This window comes from Grampus griseus, assembly GCF_964374135.1.
Source record: "Grampus griseus genome assembly, chromosome: 18".
Lineage (NCBI taxonomy): Eukaryota > Metazoa > Chordata > Mammalia > Artiodactyla > Delphinidae > Grampus > Grampus griseus.
The window spans coordinates 26,382,783-26,404,662 of record NC_139012.1 but is presented as its reverse complement, the minus strand read 5'-3'; the positions used below and the strand labels follow the sequence as shown (position 1 = coordinate 26,404,662).

General features: G+C 33.7%; 1 protein-coding gene across 1 annotated transcript in view; it reads left to right on the top strand.

Moving 5' to 3' along the window:
* The window catches only part of NDFIP2 (Nedd4 family interacting protein 2), a gene marked incomplete at its 5' end in the record, with an annotated part of 62,233 nt that extends 43,625 nt beyond the window's left edge, over positions 1-18,608 (top strand). The window contains 4 exons of the mRNA XM_082675570.1: positions 7,588-7,712; positions 12,655-12,721; positions 15,422-15,527; positions 16,938-18,608. Coding sequence (XP_082531696.1) covers positions 7,588-7,712; positions 12,655-12,721; positions 15,422-15,525 — 296 coding nt within the window. The 3' untranslated portion in view covers positions 15,526-15,527; positions 16,938-18,608. The remainder of the gene's footprint in view (positions 1-7,587; positions 7,713-12,654; positions 12,722-15,421; positions 15,528-16,937) is intronic.
* Between the last annotated feature and the right edge of the window lie 3,272 nt (positions 18,609-21,880).

Sequence of the window (21,880 nt, the reverse complement as noted above, 5' to 3'; positions counted from 1 at the left end):
GCTTTTGGAGCAGAGGACTTCCACTTGAGTGTCTTTAAACAGGAGGACGGTTGGAAAAGGAGATATTCTGGGGAACTGGAACAATGTGATTTGAGACACAGGAGTATGAAGTTCTGTCTTATTTGTGCAGAATGGCGAGTAATTAGAAAAGACCAGAAACCGTAAAATTTTAACTTTTTGCAACATTCTTAAATTAACATTTGACTTTATAAAGTAGACTTAAGCTACTTGTGGAAAGACTTCATTAGAGTCTTCATTATTTCAGTTCCTATCTCAGGAATGGCACATAGTACACTCAGTACATAATATTATGACACTCAAACTGTTTAACTTGATAAAATAATTTTTGGAAACCCAGTATTCAACTAAGTACATTTATTAGATTATGGTAGGGTTAATTTCTGCCCTCAACCTGGTTAAATGACCACGCTTTCATACCTTCTTTGATAGAATGCTGATTTAATTTATTTCAGCTGTAGAGTTAATTTTGAAGCTAGAACTGAGGAATATTTTACCTATGTAAAGTACCACATTCAACTTTAATAACAGACAAAAAAAAATAGACAAAATAGAAAATACATACTTCCTAAGTTGAGTTACTTTTGAGTCTGAAAATTCCCTTACCTTTTCCTCCATTTTCAAATGGTTTCTTGCTTCCTTTCCTTATTTCATTTCATCTACTGAAGAATAGTAGTTGAACCGCTCAGAAATGTGTGTGTGGATGGGCAGGCAGTTACATTTTTCTCTTCAGATTTACTAAATTATATTCAGGTTGGCAATCAGCTAATGTATATGCAATTTTTTTTTTTTTTTTATGTTGTACATGGGCCTCTCACCGTTGTGGCCTCTCCCGTTGCGGAGCACAGGCTCCGGACGCACAGGCCCAGCGGCCATGGCCCACGGGCCCAGCCGCTTCACGGCATGCAGGATCTTCCCGGACCGGGGCACGAACCCGTGTCCCCTGCATCGGCAGGCGGACTCTCAACCACTGCGCCACCAGGGAAGCTCCCTGTATATGCAATATTTATGTCTTGTGGTTTTAGTTATAATTTGTAGTTAGATATGATGTTAAGTATGATGAAAAGGAAATGAACACTTTGGCTACAAATAACTCTGTTTTGTACTGTTAGTCTAGTGAACTTTAATTTTTTTCTTAGTTTAAGTTCAACCTGGTAACCCTTTATATTAATAACAGGCTTCCCACATATTTTCTTTACAAAAAGAGTAGCATAAACATTAATTCCTTTCATGGTTATGTCTTTTAAGAAATCTTTATTGGAAAAAGAAAGAATTTAAATTTATTGTAGTTATTTGTAGTTAGTATAAATACCTGTTGCTTAGCAATAAAAACATGTTATTTGACACCATCTAATTATTTGACTCAGAGCTTAGTTATTATCTCTCCATTTCTATATTTCACTTAACCATGCTATCTTCTTATCAATCTTTATTTTTTAGATCTGACAGCATTTCACTGATACACCAGTGTTGTAAATGCACAGTAACCTAGGCACAAAAATACGGTTGACCTTATTTTTGGCCACTGGTGCTACATTAATTAATATGAATATAAATATTTACATTTAATATATTAATGTAAATTACCTGCCTTTTATTACATTTTTACTAAATTATGTTTCTACAGTTTATATCTTTATGCTTCCTATTCTACAAATACTGCACCAGTATTATAAGAATAAGATTATAAATTATTTTTCACCTTCATTTCCTGATACATTTCTTTGGGTAGGGTGTAGGCCAGTAGTACTTCAGTTTATTTGCTTTAATGAGCATAGATTTATTTGTAGTCACTACCACCTAGTGGCTGTTCTACAAATTGCAACTTGCTATATTTTCCAAACTCTAAACTATCCAGTAGCTATTGTCTATGTTCTGTTCTATTGTCTATTTCTAAGGTCTGGAAATAGATTTTCTTTAGCGTGGTTTATAATTTAAGCATTTCAGGTTATACAAGTTGTGCAAATAAAACTGCAGTGATTATCAATAAGAATATTTCAGTTAAAACCTTCTGTCAGTTTAATTCTTTCCTTCTCTGTTTTCAATGTCTACAATTCAGTCTCTTACCACATGTAACCCTAAAAAAAAGTTTACGCGTAAATTTGGTGAGATAATTGCTTGTCCATGTTCAGAAAATGTAAAGAACGAAATGTGTGTATCCCCTGATAATGTTTTGCTTCTCCTAATCCCTTGAAGTGTCACTGAAAAATGCCTTATGTTTGCCTTATGTGCTTGTATCTGAGCATACTTTTAAGAGATTTGTCTCTAAAAGAATGGAATAGAAGTCAGTTATATGTTAGTTAAAAGCTAGAAATTAAGGTTTGGTTCGTTGGATAATTGACGTTCTGTGGAAATGACCTTGAACTCTAATGCTTAAAAATGTAATGGATTCTGTTTAGAAAACTTTTCTAAGGTTTAGCCTTTTGTACTGTGTGTGAATCTTCACGTCAGCATGCTATAGTAATAATTAATCACCGGCATTATTCCCATTTTAGACTTGAGGGAAACATAATTTAAAAGATATTAAGTTACTTGTACGTAACTTTAAAAAGAATTAGAAAGGTGTTTTGAAACGTGAATTCTGATTTGTAAGAAATTGCCAAACTGTCTTTCAGTTCTGTTCTGCATTCCTACCAGCAGTGAATGAAAGTTCCTATTGGTCTGATCCTCGTCAGCATTTAGTATTAACAGTTTTAAAAATTTTAGAAATCTAGGGCTTCCCTGGTGGCGCAGTGGTTGAGAGTCCGCCTGCTGATGCAGGGGACACGGGTATGTGCCACGGAGCGGCTGGGTACGTGCCATGGAGCGGCTGGGCCCGTGAGCCATTGCCGCTGAGCCTGTGCGTCCGGAGCCTTTGCTCTGCAACGGCAGAGGCCACAACAGTGAGAGGCCCGCGTACCACAGGAAAAAAAAAAAATTTAGAAATCTAATAGTTGTGTGGTAGTATCTCTTTGTGATTTAATTTGCATTTCCCCAACGATTAGTGATCTTGAGCATCTTTATTCAGTAAATTCTTTCAAGTACCTACCATGGATGAGTCATAAAAGTGACAGTTCTTAGAGGGGTTATCTGGGCACTACACACTGAAAAACAATGCATTGATGACTTATTCTGTTCATGTAAAGCTATGTTTTTAGATGAGGTCACATACTGTAAGTGAATCCAGAAAGGGGGGACATCTAAGAATTATAACTACACCTTAAGAAACTCATAATATTTGTGAACATTTTATTGAATTTGTTCTGTTCATAAGAAAAATAATTTTGTCATTTCATTGCTTATAATTTAGTGGAAATGTCTTAAAATTAATAAATTTTTAGCTTTATGTTTTTCTCAATGGCTGATAGTTTAAACAAAGAGAATTGCATGAGGATAAGATAGGAATTTGCCTTTATGCAGTTCAGAATCAAGTATAGTGAAACTGATTATTCTTTGGGAACTTACTGTGTTTGAAACCTGGTGCATTTATATATAATGAGGATTTTTCTGTGATAAAAAAATTTAATAAGTGCATAATGTTAGTATATTGGTATTCATTCATTTATGATACTCATTTGTTTATTTTCAAAGCAAGTATCAAAATTTAATTTAAAACTTTTTAAACTTTTCATTTCGAAATAATTTTAAATTTAGGAAAAAATTGCAAAAATAGTACAATTGCCATATAACTTTCATTTTCCAAGTGTTAACGTATGTAACTTCAGTCCAATGATCAACATTAGGAAATTAACATTACAAAATACTACTAACTAGTTTGTAGACCTTATTCACATTTTGCCAGTTGTCCCACTGATGTCCTTTTCTTGATCTAGGATCTATTTCAGGATTACACATTATATTAGTTTCTGTGTTTCCTTAGTCTGCCTCAACCTGGAACAGTTTCTTAGTCTTTCTTTGTTTCATAACAACTTTGATTCTTCTGAAGAATACTGGTCAGTTATTTTGCAGCATGTCTTTCAGTTTGGATTTAGCTCATGTTTCCTCATGATTAGATTCAGGTTTTGCATTTCTTTCCTTTTTTTTTTCTTTTTTCCCCCTCAAGAATACCACAGAAATGATGTGTTCTTTTCAGTACATCAAATCAGAAGCAATGATCTAGATATGTCTTAATTACTAGTGATGTTAACTCTCGTCAGGTTAAGGTAGTGTCCGCCAGCTTTCTTCACTATGAAGTTACTCTTTTCCCCTTTATTATTTATAAGTATCTTGTGGCTATTGAAAATTTTAAAGTGTAGCCTTACTAGTTAGTGGATAAACTACAGTGTACAATATTGCCTTCTAGATTATTCTGCTAACCTCTTTGGGTAGGTGGGAGGTGTATATAATGAAAAGATCACTGGATATAGGCATAAAAGACGTGGATGCTCCAGTCCCAGCTATGCTTCTTACTTGGCTTGTGACTTTGTGTGGAGCCTACCTGTTCTCAGTCTTAACTTGTCCTTCTGTTCTTGTCTTCTTTCTTAGGCATGTATATGTTCACCTGCCTCTACTACACATTATTTCTTTTATGGATTTTACATACTTAAGGTTTAGTGTACAATTTATTAAATTCTCTTTTTTGACAACTGAGACAGACATGTCCTAGAGGATCCAGAATTGAATGCTTTGCTCTTTCTGTACTGTAAAGACCTCTTCAGCTTTACTTCTATTTTGTAGGCCAAGGGGCATAAAAAGTGAATCTATTTATGCTTCAGTAGTCACAACTTCTCTGTTTTCCTGGTGCTTAAACCAATTAAAGATGATTAAGTTATGCATTTGTCTATTCAGGCTGCCATAACGAAAAACCACAGTCTGGGTGGCTTAAACAATGAAAATTTATTTTCTCACAGTTCTGGAGGGTAGAAGTCCAAGATTAAGGTGCCAGAAAATTTGGTTTCTGGTGAGGGTTCTCTTTGGGCCTGCAGTTGGCTGTCTTCTTGTGGTGTCCTCACATGACCTCTTCTCTACATGTGTGCAGAGAGAGAGAGCTTTCTCGTGTCTATTCCTCTTCCTATAAGGACACCAATCCTATTGTATTAGGGCTTCACCCTTATAACCTTATTTAATTTTAGCCACCTCCCTAAAGGCACTATCTCTAAATACAGTCACACTGGAGGTCAGGGCTTTAATCTATGAATTTTGAGGGGACAGAGTTCAGTCTATAACAAATTATATCACATGAGCACAATTTATAGGAATTCATACTGCTGGCGGAGAGCATAAAGAAAACATGGTGGCTCATTAACTACTTTTTTGTTCTTTTGAATCTTATTTCTCTTTTGGCTACAATGATACATATAATAGATATCGGTAAATCTGATTTTGAAGAAATTGGACAGTGTTTAAATTATCTTTTCCCCAAAGCTAAACATACACATACTCAGGTGAAAATACACTTTTGGAATGTTTTGCTGTTTTGGGTTTTCTCCATCAGTGCCTCCTATGTTTCATAAACACGACATGCTTGCAAAATGATAGAATGTTTATAGCACACTGAGATAAAAGAGTAAGGTGCTCAGGACTGGTGGCAGTCTGTCCTCTGCCCCAGACCTCACCTGCCTGCCCTAAGGGCTGAGGAGAGACATATCTCAGCCTGTCATTAACACATAGGTAGCAACCAGTTGGGAATCTCTACTGCTGTTTGGTAATATAAATTCTTTAGTTTAAATAGATATAAAATTATTTTTTGTTATGTGCTTTCCCTAACCTAACACAAATATTAGCCAGTTTGATACAGAGTGGCTATGTGCAATAGATTATTCTATAATGATGGAAATATCCTATCTCTGTTGTACAGTACGGTAGAGAGTAAACAAGCTTTATTTATAGTAGTGTCTCTTGAAATTGTTTTGCAGGAAAGATGGGACCTAGTCTGTAATGTGAAGAGATCATTTTGTATGGGTAGTGATGATGGCTAGCATTTTTTTAGCCGTCACCGTGTGCCAGCTTCTGTACTATGCTTAAGCTCTTTACTTTCTCACTTAATCCTCTTATCAATCTTGTGAAGTAGGTACTTAAAGATCAGAGGACTGTGGCTCAACAGAAGTCAGCAGTGAGTCCAAGGTCATATATCTAGTGAGTGACTACGACTCAAACACGAGTCTCTTATTTCAAAATTGATTTTTCTGACTATCACACCATATAGTACAGTTTCCCATAAATGATCAAAAAAGCTGCGGCTAGAAAGTATTAGGAAGGAAGAAATTAACAGGAGTAGGGGCATTACTTCGAAGAAATAGCCATTTCATTTAAACTTATCCTAAAATGTTTCCTCTTTGTCTTTAGAATTCTGAAAAACTAGAATTTCTCTAGGTAATTTACTTTATTCTCCCTGAGGCTTGGTTGGAGATATTTAGGGTAAGAGGCTGGGCACTGAACAAGATTTAGGTTCAAACTGATCTTTAGTTTTATTATTATTACTATTATTATTTTGATGATGTTGCTGTCTTGGATGTAAATAAGGTACTCTGATTATATCTCAAGGACCTATGTCAGAATGGTTTCTGCTATGAGAAATAGAAAACCCTTACTCAACTGTTTTAAATAGTTAGGAGATTATCTCACAAAACAAGAAGTCCCTGGATGAGCAGACCTCAGGCACAGACCATATCAGTGCTGTGGCTCTGCTTTGCTTTACTTCGGTTTTCTTCACCCCCCCCACTATTTGGAGTGATGGTTTAATCCTCAGGCTGATAGCAAGCTCCCTGCAGCAGTTCCAGGCATTACAGTTAAACGTGCTACCCAGTGGAAGAAGGGCCTTTTCTTCTATTCTTTTTAAAAAACTTTCATTGTAGAAATTCTCAAACTAGACAAGAGTGTAATAAACATCTGTGTATCCATCTCCCAGCTTCAACAATGATCAATTCAAAACCACTGTTGTTTTACCTATATTCCATCTTCCCTCTCCTTGCTGTGTTTTTAAGAATTTTTTCAGAAGTCCTATTAAAAAAAATTCACTGGCAAGGGATTTGGGCCTTCTGTGATTTTCCCAGACAGGACTCACCTTTGGGGGCTAAGTATGGGGTCCAGCCTTTCCTAAAAATACAGGCTCTAGAGGTCGGTGGGTTCCTGGGAAGGGGAACAACAGGTTTTGTTAGGTAAGAAGAGAAGGCAATGAACAGTATCTGCTCTGGGAACAATAGTTTATAATTTATTCGGCTCATCTTTAATATTGCTTTTTAATTTGGCTGGCTGATGATGGCTTAGACTAGACTTTTTGGGTAGGATCACATGGGAGTTACATTGTGACCTAATTTTTAACTGGTTTAAAAATGCAGCTTCAATAACAAATGTATGTATAAAAGAAAAAAAAATGCAGTTTCACCTTTTGGTGATAAGCTGTAAGGTATTGATTCTTGTTGACCAAACTGACAAGAAACCAAGCTTACCCACTTGTTAATGTATAGTAAATAACTAATACATTTGCAAAAGGTAAACTATAGTCTATAAACAAGACTTAATTAGTACAGAATTAAGAGAAAGAACTGCTGTTTCCATTGAGTTATGAAGTATTATTGATGTTTATATTATGTCTCTGTTAATTTGTTTCCAAAGTGTGGTCTTTAAAAGAATTATTTCTCTTGCTTTCAGTGGCATTTATTTTCAACTGGCTTGGATTTTGTTTATCCTTCTGTATCACCAATACCATAGCTGGAAGGTATGGTGCCATCTGTGGATTTGGCCTTTCATTGATCAAATGGATCCTTATTGTCAGGGTGAGTGTCTTGATAGCCTCTATCACTTTTGTCTCTAAAATTAAAATACATAAAATTTCCTATGTGGTTCACAAATGTTCATTTTGTGTATATGAGCTCAATTATTTTGAGACTTATTCTTAACTTCTATCCTTAACTATCATAGTGATCTCTGTGGTGTGGACATTTTATGACTGTATTATATGAGAGCTTGTTAGTATGTGGAAAGAAATTTTTGTTTGTTTGTTTTTAATTAATTAATTTATTTTTGGCTGCGTTGGGTCTCTGTTGCTGCCTGAGGGCTTTCTCCAGTTGTGGTGAGCGGGGGCTACTTTTTGTTGCGGTGAGTGGGCTTCTCCTTGCGGTGGCTTCTCTTGTTGCGGAGCATGGGCTTTAGGTGCGTGGGCTCAGTAGTTGTGGCTCGCTGGCTCTAGAGCGCAGGCTCAGTAGTTGTGCCACACGGGCTTAGTTGCTCTGCGGCATGTGGGATCATCCCGGACCAGGGCTCGAACCCGTGTCCCCTGCATTGGCAGGCGGATTCTTAACCACTGCGCCACCAGAGAAGCCTCAGTAAGTGGAAAGGACTTTGAAATCAGATAAATCTGAGTTTGAATCTCATCTTTTTGTATATCAGTGTTCTAACTTTAAGTTTTTAAATTGTTCTGAGCATTAGTTTCTTCATGGTAAGCTGATAATAGCTGCCATTCAGTATTTTTGTGAGGCATGAACATGACATATTGAGAGTACCTTGCTCAGTTGCTGCACAAGTATATGTGCTCAGTAAATCGTGGCTGCCACTATTGTGATATAGTGTAGGTCTGCCTAAAATCAGTTTTAAAACATAAAAATTTCCATTGGTTAGTGAAATTATCATGGACTTAAATATCTTCTCACTGTTTCTTTTTTATTTTTATTTTTTCTTTTTTGGTAACATTAAGAGCTAAAAAAGTACAGTACAGGCCTTTGAGGTGGTTATGAGAACTCATCTTTTTTTCCTTTACATTCCTTCTAAGCCTTTCTTCTCATTTTCCTGTTGTTCCTGGAAATCACCCTCTGTCTATCTCGTATCATTTACGAGGTAGTGTGTAGGGAGATAACAAGAAGTCCTTTTCTTTCTCCTATCTCAACAGCTTTTCTAGCCCCCGAATAATTTTTTGTACCCGTTGTACAGGCAGTATTATTGTTAACATAATCTTCCCCCAGCTCTTTTCCTTTGCCTCTTGAAGGCCCCTTTTGGCTCCTTTTTACAAAGCTTTTCTCCTGATTTCTTTAGGTAAGGCTAGGAAAGTGGCTTTGTTAATTAATAACTCTTCTTAAAAGTTACCCACACATTTAAATGCTATATACAACGAATAAAATATATACTTTCTACAAATCATATATATTTAAACATTGATTTCTAGTTGAATGAGTCAAGTCCTCCTGAAATTTTCAGTAGAATCATATACTAATATGTCGGCTTTTATTAAGTGCTTCACACACTTCAGTTATGCACCTACATTGTCAAATAGATTTAAAAAATTCCCCATTATAAAAATATTAAAACTTTGAATTTTATGTGTTTCTTCATTATTTTTAAACTTATTTTATTACTTCCCAGGGTTTCAGTAATCTTCTCATACCCTGTCTCTGTTCAGACTAGATTATAGGATTTGGTTATTAAACAGTTGATTCTTGGTGGGACCTGTGGACTGGCTTCTTCTAAGGTGATTAAAACCTGAGCCATTGTAAGAACTGCCCCCCTGGCAATTACTTGTTTCAATTTCATTTAAAAAATGTAGAGTGGGTTCCCACCATTAGCATAAATCTGGTAGGTATTATGGGGCATGCAGAGATAAAGAGACAGCCCCTGCCTTTGCAGAAGTTATTACTAGAAAATCTCGAAAGAGTTGGAACTAGGTAATGTCCAACCTCGGTTATGTTAGTAATAAAATTAATTACAATTATTCAAATGAGATTTCTTGTCTAAGTCACAGAACACAGAAAATGATTTGATTTTCTCAATTCTCCTAAAGTTATTGAATTGCTAGTATCATTCTACATTCATAAAAAAGAAATTAGTGCATTATATGCAACCTTTGCCTCTAGGATATCAGGGCCTAATTCTCTCTTAGAGTCCCAGGTTGAGAAGGGGTTAGATTGTCTAGTAATCAATTCCAGTCAGTGTGATAAGATGGGGACCTTAAATTCAAAGACTGGAGTTTCTCAATGTTTTGTAAGGTATATAAGAGCGTCAAGTTTAATCACTGGGACTGTTGAGTTTCCTTTTAAAATACCTTTACTGAGTTAAGGTTAATATTATACCTGTAGTGTATGTTGAGAATTGATATAAGAGAAGGATTAAAAAAAATCTTTTGTTATGGGGCTTCCCTGGTGGCGCAGTGGTTGAGAGTCCGCCTGCCAATGCAGGGGACACGGGTTCGTGCCCCGGTCCGGGAGGATCCCACATGCCGCGGAGCGGCTGGGCTCATGAGCCATGGCCGCTGAGCCTGCGCGTCTGGAGCCTGTGCTCCGCAGTGGGAGAGGCCACAACAGTGAGAGGACCGCGTACCAAAAAAAAAAATCTTTTGTTATAAAATAACAGTAGCCACCATTCAGTGAGTACTTACTATGTTCCAGGCATAATTCATTACAGGCACTAAATTCTTTAACCCTGTCTGTATCAGTGATGCTGGAGACAAGCCAGCCATTTTATTGATGATGAAACTAAGAATAAAAAGTCTAATAACTTGCTCAGTGTCCCACAGTTTGTATGTGGATTTGAATCTAGCTTGATTTCAGTTCAGTGCCTGTTCTCCTAATTCTCTACTGCCTCTGTAACACTGTACTTTGACTTTTATTATAATGCTTAAGGCAATAAGTTTCCCTTGTAGTTCGATGCTGAGAGAAAGGTTTTCTCCTGAAAGCCTTGTGTTTCCTTTTATTAGATAATAAGCAATTTATAAATTAACTGCTGCTTTTCTTTTTGTTTCTGAGCTGCTGCGAACCTCATATTTAGTGTAAATATCTTTAGCCCAGATTCTGATATTATTTTTAAGGCTTTTGATGTTTCTATTATTTGTTTTAAAAGACATATATATTTTATTAAAAACTGACAAGTCTTCTAGAAAGTAGACAGGATGTAAACAATAAAATACTGGTGTCATATTAATAAAATAAAATCAGCTGAATTCTTTTTTTTCAAATTTAAATCAGATAAATTCTTATTGTTGGTTAATTTATTTTCCAAAATTTGATTTCTGCAGCCTGCGGTTGACCAGTCAACATGAGTTATTTAGTTATTTTAAAAAAACCAAAAACACAGCTTGGCTCAGCCCTATGACTTTTAGTATTTTGAAACACTTGACAGCTTAGTAATGAGCCCAAAAGCTTATTAGTTTATCCTTTTTACATGGTGAGTTTTTCTCTTTGACTTCAAAGTGAAGGTAATTCTATTCTTCACTTGGGAATAAATAAAGAATAGCTGCAGGTTTGTATTTTTGGTGAAGAATGACATTGTTCTTTTCTGGTTGCCTCTTGTCGGGTAATATTATATATTAAATATATTTTAAATATTAGAAATATATATTTTTAAATATATTTAAAAATTAGAAAGTTAAAAATGTATTGCTTAGGTTCTTTATTCCTTTTGTTCTTATAATCTCTAAAACCTGTATGAAAACCTTTTATTTCTAATTATTAATCATTTGATTAAAAAGTAGTGTAGTGCTTTCCTACTTTACAAGCTATATTCCCACAATTTTCTAGTTCTCCCTTTATTGTACATATTTTAAAGGTGTAGGAGTATGTGGAATTTGCATCTATGATGGTACTCTGAAATCTCTAATCTTTGTAATTTCTAAAACTCTAAGCTGAGAACTTAGATCATGGTTCATATATTGTAAATACTTCCTGTGAGAATAATTTAAAAGCTTTTAAAAACAGATTTAGATAACCTTTAGTGGATATACTTCCTCACTAGTAACATTACAATTTGTAAGCGTTTTTGTTATAACCACACCTATAAGATTTTTAAGCTTTTATGGAAATTACCAATGAATAGTTGGAAATAATAACCTATAAAGTTGGAGATAGATACATCTGAGGACAAATCTGCATTTAACAAACTCATTTTTAGTTAAATCAGATTCGGTTCAGAGACCAATGGAAACAGAGTAGATTAAATAAGCAGGAATATTAGACTGATTTAAAAAGAAAACTTTTCGAAGATAATAAATCATCATGTCCCTAGTCTAATCAAGGAAAAGATACCTGTGTCCAATATCATCAAACCCTGCCTTCCGTCTGCCTGTTCATATCCTCACTTCACAGAGAATATAAACTGTCTACCACGGCCACTAATAGGAACTGTTGAAATGCCGCTTCAAGGTTCATTTCGCTGTTCTCAGCTCACTGTTGGGAAATGAATGCTGGAGCATCTAGTTTGAAAATAAAAAGACTCTAATGAGTTGGGGGTCTTTATGTGCCTAGTATTCTTGGCAGTGATTAACAGTAGGGGGTGTATAGAAGGTCAAAAGCTCTTCTTTTTAGAGGTCAGCAGAACATCCCCATCTGATAAGATTAAACTAATGTGGCTTTTGGTGTTAATATCTAAAGCAGCAGGTTGCTGTAGTGTGTTTGGGACGGTAGTTGTGGCTTTGAGAGATTATGAAAAAAGAACTGACATGTGAACTCCTTAATGAGAAAATGTTGGATTCAGATATATAGCACTTATCTTTCTTCTTTACAAGCAGTTTGAAACTATTTTTTGTTTCTAAAAGATTTTGCATAAGTGTGTTTGCTGTTATTTTTTCTCAAATAATTATATGTGTATGTCATTAAGTATTTTTTTCTTTTCTGTTTTTCTTTTTGTGCTGTTTTAAGTGCTAAAAATTATTTGAGGTAAATCATTCTGAAACTAAGACTTATGATTTTCAAATTTAGGTACACAAATACGGTTAATATATTTATGTTCACTCCACAGTTTTCTGATTATTTTACTGGATATTTCAATGGACAGTATTGGCTTTGGTGGATATTTCTTGTACTTGGTAAGTTTATTTTTAATGCATTTCAGTATGACTAATTTGCATTTAGTTTAACTTTGATGTTTCCTAAGAATGTGAGATGTAAATATACTGTTTTATAATTTATGTGGAAAAAAGGTTTTCTGTTGTAAAATTCTCATATCCAAACACTTATATCATCTTGGCTATTCAGATAATTCTATGTAGCATTCTGGATTTCTGATTTAAAATTCAGAGCCTGTCAATTTAAAGAATCAGTGGTTGAATGATAAGTCAATCCTACAAAAGTTGAAAATCCTAAAATGATTAAAAAATAGTTACCTTCAGCATTTATTTTGGAAAATATACATGCATAATTTTCTTTTAATGATCGTAGGAAGTGTTGAGAGGAGGATAGTTGGATATTCTGTCCATTCTTTTATTTTTGGATCATTGAAACATTCTTTACACTTTGGAAGTGTACCCTGCATTAATCATTAATCAGTCAGGCATAAGGAAAGGCTTCATGCCTAATGATCACAGTACTTCTGTTGAGTTTTCTTCTTACAAGGCATGTCTTTTATTAATATTGATGAATTTTATGGATTTCCGATTTACAATCCCTTGTGTTTTCCTCTTTAGATATATGATAATTAAGTTAATCTTAAACTCACATGATACCTTTAATCCACATTTCAAATTTATTTACCGACATGAAGAATACATTTTGTTTCTTTTTAGGTTTAAGAGCCCACATTTCTCTAGTAACATAATTATACCAGAAAATAGCATTTCAGTAGGTGGCAGTGTTCTCCTTGAGTTTATATTTAGTCCTGCTGTTGCATCTTTTGGATCTTTGGGGAAACAAAATCTTAGTGGTCGGTTAAGGTCACTAAAAATCCTAGATTGTTTCTCTAATAATTATAATGAAATTATTCTAATGTTGTGATTTTGTTGGGGAGGCAGACTTGTACAAAAGTTTAGCCAGTTTTTTGTATTGGTAATTGTTTTCTGACTGATTCTGTGCTCATTATTGAGTTTCTTCCTTAAAAGTGAAAAAATTGATAAAGTCTTTTAGGTATTTAAGCATATTGAATGAGATACTTGCTTATAAATATTATTAGCGGATTGAGGAGCCTTCGGAAGGCAACTGTGAGACAGAATAGAATGCAGAGGGCAGCCCCAGTTCCATATCAGAGCCATAATCTAGCATTTAGGGGAATGTGAAAACTTAATTCATGATCAAAATGTTCCTCTCACATAATACTCAGAAGAGTGTTGAGCACATCATAGAATGCTGAGAAACAATAGCTGCTGAGTGATCGGTTTCTAGATGTGAATTGGCTTATTTTGGAAAATGCCTGAGCAGAACAAAATATGTCTTAGAATCAGCAGCTTCATAGACAAAAGAAAGGATTTCACAAATAATTTTGGTGTACATTTTTCAGTAGTACTTTTACGTTTGGATCACAATATCATTATCTTTGAACAGCATCTGGAAGGGCATGAGGGGAGAATTCAGAGTGGGGGTCACAAGTGGAAAGAGGATATAGGAAGCAGATGGGATCAGATTTAGGTGAAACTTATACCACTTGTTTAAGTCATTATTTGTATATCTCTTCTATCTTTCCTCTCTAATTTATTATAACCATGCTTCTTATTTTAGTGCTTCGATTATTGTCTTAGAATTGGGTTACAAATTTCAGTTGAGACTTTACATTTTAAATTGACAGACTCTTCCTCCTGGTGAGGAAAGTTGCATGCGTACATATCTTTTGGTCCCTGCCCTCCCGCCCACCATTACCTAGTTAAAAATTTACTGGAGTCAATAAATGTTGCCCTTAGAATTGTATGCTTAAGTATATCAAAGACTTAGCTCTACTAATAATGGTAATGCTCTTTATACTTAGCTAATATTTTTCACCTGAAACTTTGAAGCATTTCACAGGCTTTGTTTAATTGATTACTAAAGATACCTGTGATTATTATAAATGATTATTAATGTAAATGATTATTATTTAAAAATACTATTTTACAGAGGAGAACACTGAGATAGATAGAAGATACATCTCAAATCATTTAAGAAATCACTAGTGGCTGCTTCCAAAGTCTTCTTTCTTGATTTTTCTCAACTTAATTTTTATTATAAATTAGTCTTTTATTACTTGAAGATAATAACTAATAAGTAAATTATTTACATAATGCACATATCTCTAAATACAAATCTTGCAGATGACAGGCACCTGATCTTGCTAGACAGGCTTGTTATTGGTTTTATCCCACAATTGTTAGCAATTACATGCATATGTTCTCTCTTGAATACTTTATATCAGTAAATATGTCTTAGTTTGCTTAGTAGTTATAGTAATTAAAAAATTTGGTATAAAATGGGACTTCTATGGGTTGAATCAGTTTAAATGCATTAGGTAGCTTTGCTTTTTAAGAAATAATTTAGTAAGTGTGTATTTTTGTGTAATTTTGGATTTTCGTGGCTGGATTTACTTTACTTTAGATACATCTAGGTGTAACAAATTGAAAGAATTTGGGGGTGGCAGTTAAATTTTATTATATTTCCTTACAATAGATTTGTCATTATAATGTAAAATATATTATGGAATGACTGTAATCCTGCACGTTAAATTCCTTAGACCAAGAGGATCTTGTTTATAATTGTCTATCTAAAATGTATTGTGTCCCCTTTCTGTGTAAGAACATAACATATCTGTATTATTTCAACCTTCTCAGGCCTGCTTCTTTTCTTCAGAGGATTTGTTAATTATCTAAAAGTCAGAAACATGTCTGAAAGCATGGCAGCTGCTCATAGAACAAGATATTTCTTCTTATTATAGAGGTAAGAAATATTAATATGTTAATTGTTTATTCCTTTTGTATTCAAATTCACCAGATGCATATTAAATGCTTAATATGTACTCATGTTGTTTACTCAAATTCAGCATATTTAATAGATTTTTATACTGTTAACAGTCACTTACTGAAATTTAAGAAGTTGTGAACTTTTAAGATAACTTCCATTTTAAAAATTGAATTTCATACATTTTAATTTTTAAAAATGTATTATGAGTAAACTGAAACTTTAAATCAGACTTTTAAATTTCTTTTTAAAGCTTGACCACAGGATGTATACGAAGTAACCACCAGCACAGCATTTGAAAGCTTGAAAAACAAAATATGACAAAGCACTTACACAGAGAGAATGGGCATTTTGCATAAAACAGTGTGAAATTCACATAGATATCTGGTGGATAAAACAAACAAAAAAACAAATCTGATTGAAAAGCAACTTGCCATGCACTGATCTTAACAAACTGGATCAATGAATAAAAGTTGTGTGAAGAAAATAGGAGCTTTGTTACTATTTTCTTAATGTGTGCCAGTTTGTATCAACAACCAAGGCTGCAACTTGAATAAATGGGAATATAAAGAAATGAGCAGAGGTTGTCTTACTGGTTATCCAGTAAGTTTCTGGAGGCTGTGTCTATAGTAAAGGCATTTATTTATTGTGCAGCTAGTAGATCTTCACATGAAGAGACCTCATATCTCTACTCGCTATACTATTGATACTTTTAAAGCAAGTACCATACACTTCATTGATTTGAACTTTTAAAGTAGTTGAACCGCATAAGCAAAATGTCTACTAAAACACTTAACTTCTGGATGTATCTTTAAGTACAAAATGCTTCAAGTTGCTATGACTTAAGTATAAATAAATTGTATGGTTTGTGATTTGGTTGCTTAAATTTTATGCTTATATGAGTTTTACATAAGCTGACATGATTTACTTATTTCTGCTGAAGAGAACAATGATTACAATTGCATTTCTGGATTATATTTAAATATCACTTTAAATGTTCCACTAAGGTTTCTTCCTCCCCCTAGAAGATGTCACATTTTCTCTTTAACTGGTAAAATGTCTTTACAAGCAGTGACCTTAAGAGTTTGTCCGTATTACCTGTAAGATAAAAGGCAAAGTAATTTTACTAACTTAAATGATATTCTGTGAATATTCAGTGTGATTACCTTGTTTGCATTTTCAAGAGTTTAAACTCTAATGTAAATATTTTCTAGATGGTTAGAAGCCTAAACTTTAGAATATATTTTGATATATGCTACCTTATGTAATTCTTACCAAAAGGATATTATATACTTGATGTAATACTGCTTATAAGATCAGTTTTCATTATGCTGTCGTTTAGATAATTGCAACTTAATACATTTTAAGGCTAATTCTTTTTGTCCCTAGACTGCATCGACCAGACATTCCTTTCTTGTATCAATGTGAAATTTCCAGATCGTCTGTAAGCCTGCAACTTTAATAAGATAGAAGACTACTAAAAGCAGAAGACAAATTAGTGAGGAAAAGATAGAGCTTCATAACTGAATGGCAGAGTGGTTTATGCTTAAAAGCCATTTCTGTTCATTCTCTTAAATATTTATATTTCATTTGTTTTGCACAGTTGCACATGTGCCCATTTAAAAGATTTGGGTATACTTGAAAGAAACCATAAAGTGGTAGCAGTAAAGTGCAGTCACATTTGATTAATCAGTGTTTGATATAATTGAAAGAGTTGAATGATAAACAATCTTCCAGCGTGTAAATGCCATTGACTTCTGACCTGACATTTAACATAATAAAAATGAAACTATTAACCATGTCAAATACTTTAGTTTCTGGCTCTTAGATTTATCTAGTAACTCTACACTTGAAACATCCTTTGTTATACATAAAGTTTTTTGAAACCTGCAGTGCTGATTATTAGGCTTTGTCAGATTGTTGAACCAATATTTACATCATTATTTAGCAAAACTTTCTGTAAATAACCATGCATAAATTACTTTCTGCATCTTTTTCTCAGAAATTGTGTCTAGATAGATATCTCTTCATTCATTTTAAATTAAGTGAACTTAATATATATAGAAAATTTGGGTGTTAAAGATAGTTTTAGGACAAATTTTAAGAAAATGTGGGTATGCCACATGTCCTTTATAAGAAAATCTTTTTTTTTTTTTTTTTTAAAGGGACTTGACAGTTTTAGGGTTTCTCAAATGAGAAGTTTGGTTTTTAGCATTGTTCATCTTAGAGATTCTTGCAGGAAGAGATTGTATTAGATAGTATATTTATTTCATTTAAGACATTTTTGAAAATTAATTTTCTGAATAAGATACTCTCATTTGCATTTTGTCTTTTAAAAAGCCAATAAAAAGTATCTTTAAATATCATTGTAATATTTTTTCCTTTAGATGTTTAGTTTAATTTAGCAAATAAAAACTTGTGCTTTTAATAGCTTCTTGCTTTCTGATTGTAGGATTAACTTGTAAAAATCATTTCCTGAATTGAGATATGTGAAATATCTGTTTTCAAGTTATGGAAATGTGTCTGTGGAATATAGGGGTGTGAGTGTGTTGCGAGAGTGTGTGTGAATATTATTACAACTGGAATCTATTTTACATTCATAAGCTACTACATTTTACAAATCATTTTATGTCTCATCTGTTTTCTCTTCAGTTATATCTTTGCTTTTGAAATGCAACATTAAAAATGATGGGAATTATCTTTTAAACTTAAAAATCAGTTGATACAGCTATATAGAACATATAAAATATATTGCTTGTTTATTATTAGACACTGACTACTAAAAGATACATCTAAAACTATTCAGGGTCATTTTTCCATTTCTGAAAAAATAAAATTTATTACGCTTTATAACTTTTTTTGTATTTCTCTGTATTTTCTGATTTATTTCATTGTCTTTGATAAATAAAACATGTTTTGTTTTGCTAATTGAGCCTCCTATTTTCTTGTTTTCCCTCATTTATTCTCCTCCCCTGCTAGAATTTTTATTGTTTGTTAAAGTACCTGTGTTACACCCATTGAAGTAAAACAATAGCCTGGGGTAAAGAAACAAAATGTTTGATTTAGTTGCCTGATTTGGAAATTAATTAAAGTTAAAATTTACTTAGAAGAAATGTGAACTCGTGCTAGGTCTCTTTATTGCACATTAATTTTCCTGTAGACCTGTACTTTGTTCTTTGTAATAGTTTTTAATGAAATTAAGCTATGATACATAGTAAGTTAAAATATCTAGATCATCTATCATACATCAATTTATTAAAATTTTATTTTTGTTTCTGTGGCGTTAATACTTAGTTTCTGCATGTGGATGTTGACCCAATGTCAAAACTTCACTTTTTGTTTTGATTTTTTTTCCCCCCAAATCTGTAAGATTCAAGTGTGATGTTACCTGATCCTCTTTAATTGGTACAATTCATTGGTAGTCTTAAATCTCATCATCCAATCAGGAGAATCAGAATATTATTTTAAAAAACAACATTCTCTTCTGGATTTATCAGATCCTACATACTTCCCTTCATTTCCTGTGAGCTTGGACAGAATAGCTGCTGTTGTGTTTTGGAGATACTTAATTGCCTTTGCACCCTGCCTTAAAGATTGAAAATCAAAATCCTTGTTAGGGTATCTATAAACAATTTTTGAATGAGTGTGAACTGGAGCTCGGAAGTTAATACAAAAAATATATTACATTATTTCTATTATATTTGAATAAGCTAGTTATGGCCAGAAAAATCCATTTTTATGTTTTTATGAAGTAAACTGCATTTAAGGTAAAAATACATTTTCTATATAGTGTGTTCAGGATACATCTTAGAAATTAAAAGACAAATTCTATTATAGTTGGTTAAAATGAAAATCTCTTTTTAATAGAAAAAAATACTAATCTCTAGCCTTTTGAGTCTATAAGCTATATCCCATGCCTTTGAAGTTCATAAATTTTAACCTGTTAAGATAATAATCACTAATATTTCCAGCAAAACCTCTGATGACAGGAAAAGTGGAGTTCAGAAAGTCCAGTTGGAGAAAAATTCAGGGTTTCTTAATTTAATATAATTATTTTCAACTGGTCTATACTGTCCCCAAAAGCACAAAGGTAATGATAGTGCATCTGATACTGTATTTAACTAGAGTGACATATATATCCTGAGTTTGCTCATAACAGATCTGGTTATTCCTATTTCCTCACCTTATGTAGTGCCTCCTCTCTCATAAGTGTCCTAATTTGGAGGAGAAATTATATGATCACCCTGTATATAACTCTACACTGTGCTGAGAAGTGACTGCCTAAACCCACTGCCCTTTGAGAGAAGTAACTGCAGTATTAGGGCAGGAGTCACCTAATCAGCCCTGCCTAGACACCCGTTTTTTTGGCCTGTAGAACACACATGGTACTATTTTTTTTTTCCTTTTTTTTTTTTTTTTTTAAATAGAAGTTGTATTGGAATGATTCCGCTTATGGTCAATAGTAAACAGTGAGCTTTTTGTATGTTTAAACTGCTGTTAATTGTTATTTTAATTGTTTGCTATTTAATTCTTCAAATAGTCATGAAATATTAGTGTATTATATTCTAAAACCTCATTCTTGATAAAGTTCAACTGTTAGAGGATAATGTGCCATTTAGTATTGAATGTCCTTGCCCATATATAAAACATGTTTTATATGTGTTAATAAAGTTCAGTAAATGTGGAAATGTGAACCTGTCATGCATGTTTTTCAAAATCAGTTTGATTCACAATATATTATCACCACCTTGGCCTCACAAAATGTTTATATGATCAAACTTATGTTACATGAAAACAACTGGCATGGAATTAGGTTGGAGTGTGGGAACATCATTTAACTTGTCACAGTAATTTGTATGTTGGGAGATAGATTGCAGTTTAATTTTAATAAATGCAAAAGCATCAGCTTTATGAAGATAATTTATGTTTCTTTCTACTTTGCAAAAGATTAGTCGTCACCATAGATCGGACCTGCTTATGGGTGTGTGTTCTTATTTGGGACATATGACCTAAAATGCAACCTTCCCTAAAGTTATTTAGAAAAACAGAAAAAGCTCATTCCATACTTCCGTAAAAGTTAAGGGGTTAAAAAGAAAATGTTTATTTTGAACTCAACATGTTTGCTTGTTTTCACTTTTCTTTCTTGATGTTTTCAACTTAGCTTTCTTTTTTTGTTTGTTTTTGTTTTGAGAGATTAAGCTACCTGCTTTTAAAAAACCCACTTAGTTTTCATGGAAACCATTTAAAAAAAAAATTCAGCAGCTAAATAGGGAAGAGATAGGGCTATTGCCCCTTTAACAGCTGAGGTTATAGCAAGCCCAGATCACACACTGGTTCACATAATCTTGAAGGTGGTTTTCCTCTCAAGCTTGCAAAACAAAAAGAACAAACAAACCCACTTTATTACTTTCCTACTCCTTCGTGTTTGTTTTAATTAAATCAGTGCTTTACCTTTAGTGACAGCGAGAAGGGCCACAGACTATCCTTCCTTAAAGCAGTTTCTTTTCTTCTTTTAGCTTTACCAGAAGCATAGTGAGATGAGCAAGTACAACAAAAGTTTGCCCAAAGCTCAGAAGCAATCTGGAGGACTCAGAATGTGAAAAGTAACAAATAACCTTGTTGGAAAGATGAACTCTTCAGAGGTATAAGAACTGTACTTGTGCATAAATCCCTAGTGTGGAAATATGTTATTTCATTTCCATCAAACTTAGTTATCTCAGCCATGTAAATTCCTGCATAGTGATTTGGTTTGACTAACTGGCATTTGGGCTGTAAACCTTTAATTCCCATTTTATTCATTCAGAGAGAAGACCTAAAGACCCTTAATTGCTAGCAAGCGTTGGTGACCACTCATCCTAATATAATAAAGTGTGAAATATCACTTCCTAAATCCAGATTTTTAAAATGATGAGACTGTGGAAAGCGTCAGTTCACTGAGATTCATGAACCTTCTTTTTTCAAACGGGATAAAATCAAACAAAAGTTTAATAACATGTATACGTGGGAAAGACCCAGAAAAACTGAGTAACTCGCCAAAATGGCTGAAACCCTCACCTTAAATACCGTTTTCAGCTGAGAGTTATGAACTTTTAAGAGACAGCTGGGTCGTACATATCCCTAATTCTGCAGGATCTCCAGAGGTGAATTTTTGATTGAATGATTCTTTGAATATCTCTCTAGAGCTGTGATTGTTATTCAATATGGTGCATTATAGTCAACTGGGAATTGGGGGGAAATTAACATCCCAGCCTCAATTTCCAGAGGTTCCAATGCAATACATCTGCCCTGTGACAGCACATTTCCTTCCCATAGTTTGAAGTTGTGGATTTTGG